The following is a 20,355-nucleotide window of genomic DNA, read 5'->3' as shown; positions in this document are numbered from 1 at the left end:
GCTTGTTAACTACATTCATCTAGTTGTTTACTGCTTGTTAACTACATTCATCTAGTTGTTTACTGCTTGTTAACTACATTCATCTAGTTGTTTACTGCTTGTTAACTACATTCATCTAGTTGTTTACTGCTTGTTAACTACATTCATCTAGTTGTTTACTGCTTGTTAACTACATTCATCTAGTTGTTTACTGCTTGTTAACTACATTCATCTAGTTGTTTACTGCTTGTTAACTACATTCATCTAGTTGTTTACTGCTTGTTAACTACATTCATCTAGTTGTTTACTGCTTGTTAACTACATTCATCTAGTTGTTTACTGCTTGTTAACTACATTCATCTAGTTGTTTACTGCTTGTTAACTGCATTCATCTAGTTGTTTACTGCTTGTTAACTACATTCATCTAGTTGTTTACTGCTTGTTAACTACATTCATCTAGTTGTTTACTGCTTGTTAACTACATTCATCTAGTTGTTTACTGCTTGTTAACTGCATTCATCTAGTTGTTTACTGCTTGTTAACTGCATTCATCTAGTTGTTTACTAGTTGTTAACTACATTCATCTAGTTGTTTACTGCTTGTTAACTACATTCATCTAGTTGTTTACTGCTTGTTAACTACATTCATGTAGTTGTTTACTGCGTGTTAACTACATTCATCTAGTTGTTTACTAGTTGTTAACTACATTCATCTAGTTGCTTACTGCTTGTTAACTGCATTCATCTAGTTGTTTACTGCTTGTTAACTACATTCATCTAGTTGCTTACTAGTTGTTAACTACATTAATCTAGTTGCTTACTGCTTGTTAACTACATTCATCTAGTTGTTAACTGGTTGTTAACTACATTCATCTAGTTGTTTACTGCTTGTTAACTACATTCATCTAGTTGTTTACTAGTTGTTAACTACATTCATCTAGTTGTTTACTGCTTGTTAACTACATTCATCTAGTTGTTTACTGCTTGTTAACTACATTCATCTAGTTGTTTACTGCGTGTTAACTACATTCATCTAGTTGTTTACTAGTTGTTAACTACATTCATCTAGTTGTTTACTGCTTGTTAACTACATTCATGTAGTTGTTTACTGCGTGTTAACTACATTCATCTAGTTGTTTACTAGTTGTTAACTACATTCATCTAGTTGCTTACTGCTTGTTAACTGCATTCATCTAGTTGTTTACTGCTTGTTAACTACATTCATCTAGTTGCTTACTAGTTGTTAACTACATTAATCTAGTTGCTTACTGCTTGTTAACTGCATTAATCTAGTTGTTTACTGTTTGTTAACTACATTCATCTAGTTGTTTACTGTTTGTTAACTACATTCATCTAGTTGTTTACTGCTTGTTAACTACATTCATCTAGTTGCTTACTAGTTGTTAACTACATTAATCTAGTTGCTTACTGCTTGTTAACTGCATTCATCTAGTTGTTTACTGTTTGTTAACTACATTAATCTAGTTGCTTACTGCTTGTTAACTGCATCCATCTAGTTGTTTACTGTTTGTTAACTACATTCATCTAGTTGTTTACTGCTTGTTAACTACATTCATCTAGTTGCTTACTAGTTGTTAACTACATTAATCTAGTTGCTTACTGCTTGTTAACTGCATTCATCTAGTTGTTTACTGTTTGTTAACTACATTCATCTAGTTGTTTACTGCTTGTTAACTACATTCATCTAGTTGCTTACTAGTTGTTAACTACATTAATCTAGTTGCTTACTGCTTGTTAACTGCATTCATCTAGTTGTTTACTGCTTGTTAACTACATTAATCTAGTTGCTTACTGCTTGTTAACTGCATCCATCTAGTTGTTTACTGTTTGTTAACTACATTCATCTAGTTGTTTACTGCTTGTTAACTACATTCATCTAGTTGCTTACTAGTTGTTAACTACATTAATCTAGTTGCTTACTGCTTGTTAACTGCATTCATCTAGTTGTTTACTGTTTGTTAACTACATTCATCTAGTTGTTTACTGCTTGTTAACTGCATTCATCTAGTTGTTTACTGTTTGTTAACTACATTCATCTAGTTGTTTACTGCTTGTTAACTACATTCATCTAGTTGCTTACTAGTTGTTAACTACATTAATCTAGTTGCTTACTGCTTGTTAACTACATTCATCTAGTTGTTTACTGCTTGTTAACTGCATTCATCTAGTTGTTTACTGTTTGTTAACTACATTCATCTAGTTGTTTACTGCTTGTTAACTGCATTCATCTAGTTGTTTACTGCTTGTTAACTGCATTCATCTAGTTGTTTACTGTTTGTTAACTACATTCATCTAGTTGTTTACTGCTTGTTAACTACATTCATCTAGTTGTTTACTAGTTGTTAACTACATTCATCTAGTTGCTTACTGCTTGTTAACTGCATTCATCTAGTTGTTTACTAGTTGTTAACTACATTCATCTAGTTGTTTACTGCTTGTTAACTACATTCATCTAGTTGCTTACTGCTTGTTAACTGCATTCATCTAGTTGTTAGTTGTTCATACAGGGGCTTAAAAACCTTGAAAATGCTTCGATTTGAATGTTGTATATAAGTGACATGTGACCTTCACAGTGCACACACATGTCACCATTGTCACACTAGTTAAGTACATGTCACCATTGTCACACTAGTTAAGTACATGTCACCATTGTCACACTAGTTAAGTACATGTCACCATTGTCACACTAGTTAAGTACATGTCACCATTGTCACACTAGTTAAGTACATGTCACCATTGTCACACTAGTTAAGTACATGTCACCATTGTCACACTAGTTAAGTACATGTCACCATTGTCACACTAGTTAAGTACATGTCACCATTGTCACAGTAGTTAAGTACATGTCACCATTGTCACACTAATTAAGTACATGTCACCATTGTCACACTAGTTAAGTACATGTCACCATTGTCACACTAGTTAAGTACATGTCACCATTGTCACACTAGTTGAGTACATGTCACCATTGTCACACTAGTTAAGTACATGTCACCATTGTCACACTAGTTAAGTACATGTCACCATTGTCACACTAGTTAAGTACATGTCACCATTGTCACACTAGTTAAGTACATGTCACCATTGTCACACTAGTTGAGTACATGTCACCATTGTCACACTAGTTGAGTACATGTCACCATTGTCACACTAGTTAAGTACATGTCACCATTGTCACACTAGTTAAGTACATGTCACCATTGTCACACTAGTTAAGTACATGTCACCATTGTCACACTAGTTAAGTACATGTCACCATTGTCACACTAGTTAAGTACATGTCACCATTGTCACACTAGTTAAGTACATGTCACCATTGTCACACTAGTTAAGTACACGTCACCATTGTCACACTAGTTAAGTACATGTCACCATTGTCACACTAGTTAAGTACATGTCACCATTGTCACAGTAGTTAAGTACATGTCACCATTGTCACACTAGTTAAGTACATGTCACCATTGTCACACTAGTTAAGTACATGTCACCATTGTCACACTAGTTAAGTACATGTCACCATTGTCACACTAGTTGAGTACATGTCACCATTGTCACACTAGTTAAGTACATGTCACCATTGTCACACTAGTTAAGTACATGTCACCATTGTCACACTAGTTAAGTACATGTCACCATTGTCACACTAGTTAAGTACATGTCACCATTGTCACACTAGTTAAGTACATGTCACCATTGTCACACTAGTTAAGTACATGTCACCATTGTCCACACTAGTTAAGTACATGTCACCATTGTCACACTAGTTGAGTACATGTCACCATTGTCACACTAGTTGAGTACATGTCACCATTGTCACACTAGTTAAGTACATGTCACCATTGTCACACTAGTTAAGTACATGTCACCATTGTCACACTAGTTAAGTACATGTCACCATTGTCACACTAGTTAAGTACATGTCACCATCGTCACACTAGTTAAGTACATGTCACCATTGTCACACTAGTTAAGTACATGTCACCATTGTCACACTAGTTAAGTACATGTCACCATTGTCACACTAGTTAAGTACATGTCACCATTGTCACACTAGTTAAGTACATGTCACCATTGTCACACTAGTTAAGTACATGTCACCATTGTCACAGTAGTTAAGTACATGTCACCATTGTCACACTAGTTAAGTACATGTCACCATTGTCACACTAGTTAAGTACATGTCACCATTGTCACACTAGTTGAGTACATGTCACCATTGTCACACTAGTTGAGTACATGTCACCATTGTCACACTAGTTAAGTACATGTCACCATTGTCACACTAGTTAAGTACATGTCACCATTGTCACACTAGTTAAGTACATATCACCATTGTCACACTAGTTAAGTACATGTCACCATTGTCACACTAGTTAAGTACATGTCACCATTGTCACACTAGTTAAGTACATGTCACCATTGTCACACTAGTTAAGTACATGTCACCATTGTCACACTAGTTAAGTACATGTCACCATTGTCACAGTAGTTAAGTACATGTCACCATTGTCACACTAGTTAAGTACATGTCACCATTGTCACAGTAGTTAAGTACATGTCACCATTGTCACACTAGTTAAGTACATGTCACCATTGTCACACTAGTTAAGTACATGTCACCATTGTCACACTAGTTAAGTACATGTCACCATTGTCACACTAGTTGAGTACATGTCACCATTGTCACACTAGTTAAGTACATGTCACCATTGTCACACTAGTTAAGTACATGTCACCATTGTCACACTAGTTAAGTACATGTCACCATTGTCACACTAGTTAAGTACATGTCACCATTGTCACACTAGTTAAGTACATGTCACCATTGTCACACTAGTTAAGTACATGTCAACCATTGTCACACTAGTTAAGTACATGTCACCATTGTCACACTAGTTAAGTACATGTCACCATTGTCACACTAGTTAAGTAAATGTCACCATTGTCACACTAGTTAAGTACATATCACCATTGTCACACTAGTTAAGTACATGTCACCATTGTCACACTAGTTAAGTACATGTCACCATTGTCACACTAGTTAAGTACATGTCACCATTGTCACACTAGTTAAGTACATGTCACCATTGTCACACTAGTTAAGTACATGTCACCATTGTCACACTAGTTAAGTACATGTCACCATTGTCACACTAGTTAAGTACATGTCACCATTGTCACACTAGTTAAGTACATGTCACCATTGTCACACTAGTTAAGTACATGTCACCATTGTCACAGTAGTTAAGTACATGTCACCATTGTCACACTAGTTAAGTACATGTCACCATTGTCACACTAGTTAAGTACATGTCACCATTGTCACACTAGTTAAGTACATGTCACCATTGTCACACTAGTTGAGTACATGTCACCATTGTCACACTAGTTAAGTACATGTCACCATTGTCACACTAGTTAAGTACATGTCACCATTGTCACACTAGTTAAGTACATGTCACCATTGTCACACTAGTTAAGTACATGTCACCATTGTCACACTAGTTGAGTACATGTCACCATTGTCACACTAGTTGAGTACATGTCACCATTGTCACACTAGTTAAGTACATGTCACCATTGTCACACTAGTTAAGTACATGTCACCATTGTCACACTAGTTAAGTACATGTCACCATTGTCACACTAGTTAAGTACATGTCACCATTGTCACACTAGTTAAGTACATGTCACCATTGTCACACTAGTTAAGTACATGTCACCATTGTCACACTAGTTAAGTACACGTCACCATTGTCACACTAGTTAAGTACATGTCACCATTGTCACACTAGTTAAGTACATGTCACCATTGTCACAGTAGTTAAGTACATGTCACCATTGTCACACTAGTTAAGTACATGTCACCATTGTCACACTAGTTAAGTACATGTCACCATTGTCACACTAGTTAAGTACATGTCACCATTGTCACACTAGTTGAGTACATGTCACCATTGTCACACTAGTTAAGTACATGTCACCATTGTCACACTAGTTAAGTACATGTCACCATTGTCACACTAGTTAAGTACATGTCACCATTGTCACACTAGTTAAGTACATGTCACCATTGTCACACTAGTTGAGTACATGTCACCATTGTCACACTAGTTGAGTACATGTCACCATTGTCACACTAGTTAAGTACATGTCACCATTGTCACACTAGTTAAGTACATGTCACCATTGTCACACTAGTTAAGTACATGTCACCATTGTCACACTAGTTAAGTACATGTCACCATTGTCACACTAGTTAAGTACATGTCACCATTGTCACACTAGTTAAGTACATGTCACCATTGTCACACTAGTTAAGTACATGTCACCATTGTCACACTAGTTAAGTACATGTCACCATTGTCACACTAGTTAAGTACATGTCACCATTGTCACACTAGTTAAGTACATGTCACCATCGTCACACTAGTTAAGTACATGTCACCATCGTCACACTAGTTAAGTACATGTCACCATTGTCACACTAGTTAAGTACATGTCACCATTGTCACACTAGTTAAGTACATGTCACCATTGTCACACTAGTTAAGTACATGTCACCATTGTCACACTAGTTAAGTACATGTCACCATTGTCACAGTAGTTAAGTACATGTCACCATTGTCACACTAGTTAAGTACATGTCACCATTGTCACACTAGTTAAGTACATGTCACCATTGTCACACTAGTTAAGTACATGTCACCATTGTCACACTAGTTGAGTACATGTCACCATTGTCACACTAGTTAAGTACATGTCACCATTGTCACACTAGTTAAGTACATGTCACCATTGTCACACTAGTTAAGTACATGTCACCATTGTCACACTAGTTAAGTACATATCACCATTGTCACACTAGTTAAGTACATGTCACCATTGTCACACTAGTTAAGTACATGTCACCATTGTCACACTAGTTAAGTACATGTCACCATTGTCACACTAGTTAAGTACATGTCACCATTGTCACACTAGTTAAGTACATGTCACCATTGTCACAGTAGTTAAGTACATGTCACCATTGTCACACTAGTTAAGTACATGTCACCATTGTCACAGTAGTTAAGTACATGTCACCATTGTCACACTAGTTAAGTACATGTCACCATTGTCACACTAGTTAAGTACATGTCACCATTGTCACACTAGTTAAGTACATGTCACCATTGTCACACTAGTTGAGTACATGTCACCATTGTCACACTAGTTAAGTACATGTCACCATTGTCACACTAGTTAAGTACATGTCACCATTGTCACACTAGTTAAGTACATGTCACCATTGTCACACTAGTTAAGTACATGTCACCATTGTCACACTAGTTAAGTACATGTCACCATTGTCACACTAGTTAAGTACATGTCACCATTGTCACACTAGTTAAGTACATGTCACCATTGTCACACTAGTTAAGTACATGTCACCATTGTCACACTAGTTAAGTACATGTCACCATTGTCACACTAGTTAAGTACATATCACCATTGTCACACTAGTTAAGTACATGTCACCATTGTCACACTAGTTAAGTACATGTCACCATTGTCACACTAGTTAAGTACATATCACCATTGTCACAGTAGTTAAGTACATTTCACCATTGTCACACTAGTTAAGTACATGTCACCATTGTCACACTAGTTAAGTACATGTCACCATTGTCACACTAGTTAACTACATGTCACCATTGTCACACTAGTTAAGTACATTTCACCATTGTCACACTAGTTAAATACATGTCACCATTGTCACACTAGTTAAGTACATTTCACCATTGTCACACTAGTTAAATACATGTCACCATTGTCACACTAGTTAACTACATGTCACCATTGTCACACTAGTTAAGTACATGTCACCATTGTCACACTAGTTAAGTACATTTCACCATTGTCACACTAGTTAAGTACATGTCACCATTGTCACACTAGTTAAGTACATGTCACCATTGTCACACTAGTTAAGTACATGTCACCATTGTCACACTAGTTAAGTACATGTCACCATTGTCACACTAGTTAAGTACATATCACCATTGTCACACTAGTTAAGTACATGTCACCATTGTCACACTAGTTAAGTACATGTCACCATTGTCACACTAGTTAAGTACATGTCACCATTGTCACACTAGTTAAATACATGTCACCATTGTCACACTAGTTAACTACATGTCACCATTGTCACACTAGTTAAGTACATGTCACCATTGTCACACTAGTTAAGTACATGTCACCAATTGTCACACTAGTTAAGTACATGTCACCATTGTCACACTAGTTAAGTACATGTCACCATTGTCACACTAGTTAAGTACATGTCACCATTGTCACACTAGTTAAGTACATGTCACCATTGTCACACTAGTTAAGTACATATCACCATTGTCACACTAGTTAAGTACATGTCACCATTGTCACACTAGTTAAGTACATGTCACCATTGTCACACTAGTTAAGTACATGTCACCATTGTCACACTAGTTAAGTACATGTCACCATTGTCACACTAGTTAAGTACATGTCACCATTGTCACACTAGTTAAGTACATGTCACCATTGTCACACTAGTTAAGTACATGTCACCATTGTCACACTAGTTAAGTACATGTCACCATTGTCACACTAGTTAAGTACATGTCACCATTGTCACACTAGTTAAGTACATGTCACCATTGTCACACTAGTTAAGTACATGTCACCATTGTCACACTAGTTAAGTACATATCACCATTGTCACACTAGTTAAGTACATGTCACCATTGTCACACTAGTTAAGTACATGTCACCATTGTCACACTAGTTAAGTACATGTCACCATTGTCACACTAGTTAAGTACATGTCACCATTGTCACACTAGTTAAGTACATGTCACCATTGTCACACTAGTTAAGTACATGTCACCATTGTCACACTAGTTAAGTACATATCACCATTGTCACACTAGTTAAGTACATGTCACCATTGTCACACTAGTTAAGTACATGTCACCATTGTCACACTAGTTAAGTACATGTCACCATTGTCACACTAGTTAAGTACATGTCACCATTGTCACACTAGTTAAGTACATGTCACCATTGTCACACTAGTTAAGTACATATCACCATTGTCACACTAGTTAAGTACATGTCACCATTGTCACACTAGTTAAGTACATGTCACCATTGTCACACTAGTTAAGTACATGTCACCATTGTCACACTAGTTAAGTACATGTCACCATTGTCACACTAGTTAAGTACACGTATTTCATTACAACTACCACACTACTAATAGAGACTACTAGTAATGATGACCATTCATTCATGCAAGTGTGGCCTCCTAGTGGACTGTTGATGTACTGCAGCCTTTTCATCATGTGATGGTGATTAGTATGATGATGATTAGTATGATGATGGTGATTAGTATGATGATGATGGTGATTAGTATGATGATGATTAGTATGATGATGATGGTGATTAGTATGATGATGACTAGTATGGTGATTAGTATTATGATGATGTGATTAGTATGATGGTGATTAGTATGATGGTGATTAGTGTGATTATGGTGATTAGTATGATGATTAGTATTGAGATGATGGTGATTAATATGATTATGATTAGTATGATGATGATGGTGATTAGTATGATGATGATTAGTATGATGATGATTAGTATGATGATGGTGATTAGTATGATGATGATTAGTATGATGATGATTAGTATGATGATGGTGATTAGTATGATGATGATTAGTATGATGATGATTAGTATGATGATGGTGATTAGTGTGATGATGATTAGTATTATGATGATGGTGATTAGTATGATGGTGATTAGTATGATGATGATTAGTATGATGATGGTGATTAGTGTGATGATGATTAGTATTATGATGATGGTGATTAGTATGATGGTGATTAGTATGATGATGATTAGTATGATGATGGTGATTAGTGTGATGATGATTAGTATTATGATGATGGTGATTAGTATGATGATGATTAGTATTATGATGATTTGATTAGTATGATGGTGATTAGTGTGATGATGGTGATTAGTATGATGATGATTAGTATTATGATGATTTGATTAGTATGATGGTGATTAGTATGATGACGATGATTAGTATGATGGTGATTAGTATGATGGTGATTAGTATTATGATGATGATTAGTATGATGGTGATTAGTATGAGAATGATGATTAGTATGATGATGATGATTAGTATGATGGTGATGATTAGTATGATGGTGGTTAGTATGATGATGATGATGATGATGATTAGTATGATGACTAAGCGTGTGTTGGTCCTACAGTTGGAGGTGAAAGTCCAGCAGGGCGAGCGAGACTTTGAGAAGATTTCTGGAAGTATTCGCCGAGAAGTGGGACGCTTTGAGGTGAGGCGCTTTAGTCAACATTACTCACCTACTTCCTAGTAACATGTCACCTACTTCCTAGTAGCATGTCACCTACTTCCTAGTAGGATGTCACCTAGTTCCTAGTAACATGTCACCTACTTCCTAGTAACATGTCACCTACTTCCTAGTAACATGTCACCTACTTCCTAGTAGCATGTCACCTACTTCCTAGTAGCATGTCACCTACTTCCTAGTAGGATGTCACCTAGTTCCTAGTAACATGTCACCTAGTTCCTAGTAACATGTCACCTAGTTCCCAGTAACATGTCACCTACTTCCTAGTAGGATGTCACCTAGTTCCTAGTAACATGTCACCTACTTCCTAGTAACATGTCACCTACTTCCTAGTAGGATGTCACCTAGTTCCTAGTAACATGTCACCTACTTCCTAGTAGCATGTCACCTACTTCCTAGTAACATGTCACCTACTTCCTAGTAACATGTCACCTACTTCCTAGTAGCATGTCACCTACTTCCTAGTAACATGTCACCTACTTCCTAGTAGGATGTCACCTAGTTCCTAGTAGCATGTCACCTACTTCCTAGTAGCATGTCACCTACTTCCTAGTAGGATGTCACCTAGTTCCTAGTAACATGTCACCTACTTCCTAGTAACATGTCACCTACTTCCTAGTAACATGTCACCTACTTCCTAATAGCATGTCACCTACTTCCTAGTAACATGTCACCTACTTCCTAGTAACATGTCACCTACTTCCTAGTAGGATGTCACCTACTTCCTAGTAACATGTCACCTACTTCCTAGTAGCATGTCACCTACTTCCTAGTAACATGTCACCTACTTCCTAGTAACATGTCACCTACTTCCTAGTAGCATGTCACCTACTTCCTAGTAACATGTCACCTACTTCCTAGTAGGATGTCACCTAGTTCCTAGTAGCATGTCACCTACTTCCTAGTAACATGTCACCTACTTCCTAGTAGCATGTCACCTAGTTCCTAGTAACATGTCACCTAGTTCCTAGTAACATGTCACCTACTTCCTAGTAGGATGTCACCTAGTTCCTAGTAGCATGTCACCTACTTCCTAGTAACATGTCACCTACTTCCTAGTAGCATGTCACCTAGTTCCTAGTAACATGTCACCTAGTTCCTAGTAACATGTCACCTAGTTCCTAGTAACATGTCACCTAGTTCCTAGTAACATGTCACCTACTTCCTAGTAACATGTCACCTACTTCCTAGTAACATGTCACCTACTTCCTAGCAACATGTCACCTACTTCCTAGTAACATGTCACCTACTTCCTAGTAGCATGTCACCTACTTCCTAGTAACATGTCACCTACTTCCTAGTAACATGTCACCTACTTCCTAGTAACATGTCACCTAGTTCCTAGTAACATGTCACCTAGTTCCTAGTAACATGTCACCTAGTTCCTAGTAACATGTCACCTAGTTCCTAGTAACATGTCACCTAGTTCCTAGTAACATGTCACCTAGTTCCTAGTAGGATGTCACCTAGTTCCTAGTAGCATGTCACCTACTTCCTAGTAGCATGTCACCTACTTCCTAGTAGGATGTCACCTACTTCCTAGTAGGATGTCACCTAGTTCCTAGTAACATGTCACCTAGTTCCTAGTAACAATTGTGTGTGCAGAGGGAACGTGTCAGCGACTTCAAGAAGTTCTTCATCAAGTACTTGGAGGTCCTCGTGAGTACACAACAACAGGTAATACACTACACAACATCAACAAGTTTACAGTACAACAACAGGTAATACAGTACAACTACAAGTAATACAGTACACAACAAAAAGTAATAAAGTACTACAAAAAAACAAGTAATAGAGTACAACAACAAGTAATACAGTAAAACAACCACTAATACAGTACAACAACAGGTAATACAGTACAATAATAAGTAATAGAGTACAACAACAGGTAATACAGTACAATAATAAGTAATAGAGTACAACAACAGGTAATAGAGTACAACAACAATTAATACAGTACAACAAGAAGTAATAGAGTACAACAACAAGTAATACAGTACAACAACAAGTAATACAGTATAACAAACAAGTGATCAAATATACCTGCAGGTAATAAAGTATACCTGCAGGTAATACAGTACAACAAGTATTACACAATAACAAGTAATACAGTATAACAACTACAGGTAATACAGTACAACAACAAGTAATACACAACAACAAGTGATACAGTACACAACAACAATAATACAATACAACAACAAGTAATACACAACAACTAATACAGTACAACAGCGGGTAAATCAAATCAACTTTATTTATAAAGTACATTTCAAATGTAGCACAGTGGTAGCCAAAGTGATGTACAATGTGCAGCTTCAAAGATAATACCAGGACCGAGCAAACAACACAACACAACACAAACACAACATGATAGAAAATAAATAAATAAAAGATAAAAACAGGTTGACAGCAGGTGTATCATGGGGCGCCATTGCAGGATGGATATCACTCTGTCTTAAAAGCCAAGGAATAAAGGTAGATTTTAAGAGAGATTTAAAAAGAGGAAGAGAGGAGGCTTGTCTAACACTCAGAGGTAGGTGGTTCTAGAGCTTGGGAGCAGCAGCTTTAAAAAGAGGAAGAGAGGAGGCTTGTCTAACACTCAGAGGTAGGTGGTTCTAGAGCCTGGGAGCAGCAGCTTTAAAAAGAGGAAGAGAGGAGGCTTGTCTAACACTCAGAGGTAGGTGGTTCTAGAGCTTGGGAGCAGCAGATTTAAAAAGAGGAAGAGAGGAGGCTTGTCTAACACTCAGAGGTAGGTGGTTCTAGAGCTTGGGAGCAGCAGCTTTAAAAAGAGGAAGAGAGGAGGCTTGTCTAACACTCAGAGGTAGGTGGTTCTAGAGCTTGGGAGCAGCAGCTTTAAAAAGAGGAAGAGAGGAGGCTTGTCTAACACTCAGAGGTAGGTGGTTCTAGAGCCTGGGAGCAGCAGATTTAAAAAGAGGAAGAGAGGAGGCTTGTCTAACACTCAGAGGTAGGTGGTTCTAGAGCCTGGGAGCAGCAGATTTAAAAAGAGGAAGAGAGGAGGCTTGTCTAACACTCAGAGGTAGGTGGTTCTAGAGCCTGGGAGCAGCAGTGAAAGCTCTGTCCCCTCTAAGCTTCAGCCTTGTGTCAGGGACCCTCAGTAGCAGCTGATCTTAGGGATGGAGTGGGGCAGTAAGTCTGAAGGAGGTCAGAGAGATATGTTGGCCCCAGGTTGTTTAGACATTTAAAAACAAAAAGGATGAGTTTAAAATGGATTGGATAACACACAGGGAGCCAGTGAAGGGAGGCTAATATAGGGGTGATGTGCTGACGTCTGCGGGTCTGTGTTGGCACACCTGCAGCAGAGTTCTGTACCAGCTGCAGGCCTGGATAATGTCTACATACAGAACATTGCAGTAGTCTAAACCAGTCCAGGTAAGTTCTGTACCAGCTGCAGGCCTGGATAATGTCTACATACAGGCCATTGCAGTAGTCTAAACCAGTCCAGGTAAGTTCTGTACCAGCTGCAGGCCTGGATAATGTCTACATACAGAACATTGCAGTAGTCTAAACCAGTCCAGATAAGTTCTGTACCAGCTGCAGACCTGGATAATGTCTACATACAGAACATTGCAGTAGTCTAAACCAGTCCAGATAAGTTCTGTACCAGCTGCAGGCCTGGATAATGTCTACATACAGGCCATTGCAGTAGTCTAAACCAGTCCAGGTAAGTTCTGTACCAGCTGCAGGCCTGGATAATGTCTACATACAGAACATTGCAGTAGTCTAAACCAGTCCAGATAAGTTCTGTACCAGCTGCAGACCTGGATAATGTCTACATACAGAACATTGCAGTAGTCTAAACCAGTCCAGATAAGTTCTGTACCAGCTGCAGGCCTGGATAATGTCTACATACAGAACATTGCAGTAGTCTAAACCAGTCCAGGTAAGTTCTGTACCAGCTGCAGACCTGGATAATGTCTACATGCAGGCCATTGCAGTAGTCTAAACCAGTCCAGATAAGTTCTGTACCAGCTGCAGACCTGGATAATGTCTACATGCAGGCCATTGCAGTAGTCTAAACCAGTCCAGATAAGTTCTGTACCAGCTGCAGACCTGGATAATGTCGACATACAGAACATTGCAGTAGTCTAAACCAGTCCAGATAAGTTCTGTACCAGCTGCAGGCCTGGATAATGTCTACATACAGAACATTGCAGTAGTCTAAACCAGTCCAGATAAGTTCTGTACCAGCTGCAGGCCTGGATAATGTCTACATACAGAACATTGCAGTAGTCTAAACCAGTCCAGATAAGTTCTGTACCAGCTGCAGGCCTGGATAATGTCTACATACAGAACATTGCAGTAGTCTAAACCAGTCCAGATGAAGGCGTGGATTAATTTCTCCGGATCATGTTTTGATAGAAGCGGTTTCACTTTCGCTATTTGGCATAATTGATCAAAGCTTTTTTGAACGACGCTGCTGATTTGTTTTTCAAATTTAAGATCTGAGTGGAAGTTTACCCCCAGGTTTGTGACAGTCGCTGAGATCCGGGGTCAGAGTGCCGAGGTCAACGTTGGGGGAGGGAGAGCGACTTGGACCGAACAACATAACTTCTGTTTGGTCTTCATTTAGACTCAGGAAGTTAGCTGAAGGCCAGGCTTTGATGTGGTGCAGGCAGTCAATGAGACCTTGGACCAAGTTGTTTTGTGCCATGGGAAAGTAGATCTGGCAATCATCGGCATAGCAAATACTTGGTCACATAGTAGCAAATACTTGGTCACATAGTAGCAAGTACTTGATCACATAGTAGCAAATACTTGGTCACATAGTAGCAAATACTTGATCGCATAGTAGCAAATACTTGATCACATAGTAGCAAATACTTGATCACATAGTAGCAAATACTTGATCACATAGTAGCAAATACTTGATCACATAGTAGCAAATACTTGATCGCATAGTAGCAAGTACTTGATCACATAGTAGCAAATACTTGATCACATAGTAGCAAGTACTTGATCACATAGTAGCAAATACTTGGTCACATAGAAACAAATACTTGATCACATAGTAGCAAATACTTGGTCACATAGAAACAAATACTTGATCACATAGTAGCAAATACTTGGTCACATAGAAACAAATACTTGATCACATAGTAGCAAATACTTGATCGCATAGTAGCAAATACTTGATCACATAGTAGCAAATACTTGATCACATAGTAGCAAATACTTGATCACATAGTAGCAAGTACTTGATCACATAGTAGCAAGTACTTGATCACATAGTAGCAAGTACTTGATCACATAGTAGCAAATACTTGGTCACATAGTAGCAAATACTTGATCACATAGTAGCAAATACTTGATCACATAGTAGCAAATACTTGATCACATAGTAGCAAATACTTGATCACATAGTAGCAAATACTTGATCACATAGTAGCAAATACTTGGTCACATAGTAGCAAATACTTGATCACATAGTAGCAAATACTTGATCACATAGTAGCAAATACTTGATCACATAGTAGCAAATACTTGATCACATAGTAGCAAATACTTGATCACATAGTAGCAAATACTTGATCACATAGTAGCAAATACTTGGTCACATAGTAGCAAATACTTGATCACATAGTAGCAAATACTTGATCACATAGTAGCAAATACTTGATCACATAGTAGCAAATACTTGATCACATAGTAGCAAATACTTGATCACATAGTAGCAAATACTTGGTCACATAGTAGCAAATACTTGATCACATAGTAGCAAATACTTGATCACATAGTAGCAAATACTTGATCACATAGTAGCAAATACTTGATCACATAGTAGCAAATACTTGATCACATAGTAGCAAATACTTGATCACATAGTAGCAAATACTTGATCACATAGTAGCAAATACTTGGTCACATAGTAGCAAATACTTGATCACATAGTAGCAAATACTTGATCACATAGTAGCAAATACTTGATCACATAGTAGCAAATACTTGATCACATAGTAGCAAATACTTGATCACATAGTAGCAAATACTTGGTCACATAGTAGCAAATACTTGATCACATAGTAGCAAATACTTGATCACATAGTAGCAAATACTTGATCACATAGTAGCAAATACTTGATCACATAGTAGCAAATACTTGATCACATAGTAGCAAATACTTGATCACATAGTAGCAAATACTTGATCACATAGTAGCAAGTACTTGATCACATAGTAGCAAGTACCTCCTTAAAGATGTGAGGTGGGAGAAGAAGCAGAATACTTCATCACAACAACTAGCAGTTAAAAAAGAGAACACAGACTCAAACTGAAGAGAAATGTAGAACACAAGGGTCATGTAGTAATAAAGTACAACAACAGCTAATACAGTACAACAACAGCTAATACAGTACAACAATTAATACAGTACAACAACAAGTAATACAGTATAACAAGTCCTACAGTACAACAACAACAAGTAATACAGCACAACAACAGGTAATAGAGTACAACAACAAGTAATACACAATAACAAGTCATAAAGTACTACAACAGGTAATACAGTACAACAACAATTAATACAGAACAACAACAAGTAATACACAATAACAAGTAATACAGTACTACATCTACAGGTAATACAGTACAACAACAAGTAATACAGTACAACAACGGGTAATAAAGTAGTACAAGGAGAGGTAAAAAAGTGGTACAAGAAGAGGTAATAAAGTACTACAAGAACAAGTAGAAGAGTACAACAAGTAGAGGTAATAGAGTAGTACAAATAGATGTGATAGAGTAGTACTAGGAGAAGAGGTAATAGAGTAGTACTAGGAGAAGAGGTAATAGAGTAGTACTAGGAGTAGAGGGGTAGAGTAGTACTAGGAGTAGAGGTAATAGAGTAGTTTTACAAGTAGAGGTGATAGTGTAGTACTAGGAGTAGAGGTAATAGAGTAGTACTACAAAAGTAATAGAGTAGTACAAGTAGAGGTAATAGAGTAGTACAAGAATAGGTAATAGAGTAGTACTAGGAGTAGAGGTGATAGTGTAGTACTCCAAGTAGAGGTAATAAAGTAGTATTACAAGTAGAGGTCATAGAGTAGTAGTAGTAATAGTACTACAAGTAATAGAGTAGTACTAGGAGAGTAATAGAGTAATACTACAAGTAATAGAGTAGTGCTACAAGAGTCATAGAGTAGTACTACAAGAGTAATGGAGTAGTACTACAAGTAATAGAGTAGTACTACAAATAATAGGGTAGTACTACAAGTAATAGAGTAGTACTACAAATAATAGGGTAGTAGTACAAGTAATAGAGTAGTACTACAAGTAATAGAGTAGTACTAAAAATAATAGGGTAGTACTACAAATAATAGGGTAGTACTACAAGTAATAGAGTAGTACTACAAGTAATAGGGTAGTACTACAAGTAATAGAGTAGTACTACAAGTAATAGAGTAGTACTACAAGTAATAGAGTAGTACTACAAGTAATAGAGTAGTACTACAAGTAATAGGGTAGTACTACAAGTAATAGAGTAGTACTACAAGTAATAGAGTAGTACTACAAGTAATAGAGTAGTACTACAAGTAATAGAGTAGTACTACAAGTAATAGGGTAGTACTACAAGTAATAGAGTAGTACTACAAGTAATAGAGTAGTACTACAAGTAATAGAGTAGTACTACAAGTAATAGGGTAGTACTACAAGTAATAGAGTAGTACTACAAGTAATAGAGTAGTACTACAAGTAATAGGGTAGTACTACAAGTAATAGAGTAGTACTACAAGTAATAGAGTAGTACTACAAGTAATAGAGTAGAACTACAAGTAATAGAGTAGACAGGTGAGTAGAAAGGCGCTGCTGACACAAATGTCGTACAGGTCATCAAATACTGGGAGGCCTTCTTACCAGAAGCCAAGGCCATCTCTTAGACACTGTGACCCACAATGCACCTGGCCACTTCACCTGAGACCCACAATGCACCTGGCCACTTCACCTGTGACCCACAATGCACCTGGCCACTTCACCTGTGACCCACAATGCACCTGGCCACTTCACCTGAGACCCACAATGCACCTGGCCACTTCACCTGAGACCCACAATGCACCTGGCCACTTCACCTGTGACCCACAATGCACCTGGCCACTTCACCTGAGACCCACAATGCACCTGGCCACTTCACCTGTGACCCACAATGCACCTGGCCACTTCACCTGAGACCCACAATGCACCTGGCCACTTCACCTGTGACCCACAATGCACCTGGCCACTTCACCTGAGACCCACAATGCACCTGGCCACTTCACCTGTGACCCACAATGCACCTGGCCACTTCACCTGAGACCCACAATGCACCTGGCCACTTCACCTGTGACCCACAATGCACCTGGCCACTTCACCTGAGACCCACAATGCACCTGGCCACTTCACCTGTGACCCACAATGCACCTGGCCACTTCACCTGAGACCCACAATGCACCTGGCCACTTCACCTGAGACCCACAATGCACCTGGCCACTTCACCTGAGACCCACAATGCACCTGGCCACTTCACCTGAGACCCACAATGCACCTGGCCACTTCACCTGAGACCCACAATGCACCTGGCCACTTCACCTGAGACCCACAATGCACCTGGCCACTTCACCTGAGACCCACAATGCACCTGGCCACTTCACCTGTGACCCACAATGCACCTGGCCACTTCACCTGTGACCCACAATGCACCTGGCCACTTCACCTGTGACCCACAATGCACCTGGCCACTTCACCTGTGACCCACGATGCACCTGGCCACTTCACCTGTGACCCACAATGCACCTGGCCACTTCACCTGTGACCCACAATGCACCTGGCCACTTCACCTGTGACCCACAATGCACCTGGCCACTTCACCTGTGACCCACAATGCACCTGGCCACTTCACCTGAGACCCACAATGCACCTGGCCACTTCACCTGTGACCCACAATGCACCTGGCCACTTCACCTGTGACCCACAATGCACCTGGCCACTTCACCTGTGACCCACAATGCACCTGGCCACTTCACCTGAGACCCACAATGCACCTGGCCACTTCACCTGTGACCCACAATGCACCTGGCCACTTCACCTGAGACCCACAATGCACCTGGCCACTTCACCTGAGACCCACAATGCACCTGGCCACTTCACCTGAGACCCACAATGCACCTGGCCACTTCACCTGAGACCCACAATGCACCTGGCCACTTCACCTGAGACCCACAATGCACCTGGCCACTTCACCTGAGACCCACAATGCACCTGGCCACTTCACCTGAGACCCACAATGCACCTGGCCACTTCACCTGTGACCCACAATGCACCTGGCCACTTCACCTGTGACCCACAATGCACCTGGCCACTTCACCTGTGACCCACGATGCACCTGGCCACTTCACCTGTGACCCACGATGCACCTGGCCACTTCACCTGTGACCCACAATGCACCTGGCCACTTCACCTGTGACCCACAATGCACCTGGCCACTTCACCTGTGACCCACAATGCACCTGGCCACTTCACCTGTGACCCACAATGCACCTGGCCACTTCACCTGAGACCCACAATGCACCTGGCCACTTCACCTGAGACCCACAATGCACCTGGCCACTTCACCTGTGACCCACAATGCACCTGGCCACTTCACCTGTGACCCACAATGCACCTGGCCACTTCACCTGTGACCCACAATGCACCTGGCCACGTCACCACTTCCTGGCGGCCTCTTCTTCCTGCTCACAAGATGGCCGCCTTTTCATTCCTGTCACCTGACCAAGGTGGAGAAGGCCCCGCCCACTGATGACATCATTGTACAGGTGCACGCCCACTTGGAGGATGCTAACTAGCTAGCGTTAGAATCATTGCTGCTAGCATGACATGCTAACACTGTTAGCGCTTCTTCTACTTTTACTTGTGTCTTGAAGAGAAGTGCTAGG

General features: G+C 39.3%; 1 protein-coding gene across 2 annotated transcripts in view; it reads left to right on the top strand.

Annotated features, from left to right (window-relative positions):
* The window catches only part of snx2 (sorting nexin 2), a 39,735-nt gene extending 21,208 nt beyond the window's left edge, over positions 1–18,527 (top strand). For both annotated transcript variants that reach the window (XM_061889069.1, XM_061888980.1), the window contains exons 13-15: positions 10,313–10,393; positions 12,035–12,106; positions 18,277–18,527. In XM_061889069.1, the coding sequence (XP_061745053.1) occupies positions 10,313–10,393; positions 12,035–12,106; positions 18,277–18,327 (204 nt within the window). In that variant the 3' untranslated portion in view covers positions 18,328–18,527. The remainder of the gene's footprint in view (positions 1–10,312; positions 10,394–12,034; positions 12,107–18,276) is intronic.
* The last annotated feature ends 1,828 nt before the right edge of the window (positions 18,528–20,355 follow it).

The sequence above is a fragment of the Nerophis ophidion genome, linkage group LG01 (assembly GCF_033978795.1).
Source record: "Nerophis ophidion isolate RoL-2023_Sa linkage group LG01, RoL_Noph_v1.0, whole genome shotgun sequence".
Taxonomy (NCBI): domain Eukaryota; kingdom Metazoa; phylum Chordata; class Actinopteri; order Syngnathiformes; family Syngnathidae; genus Nerophis; species Nerophis ophidion.
This window is presented reverse-complemented; position numbering and strand designations above follow the sequence as displayed.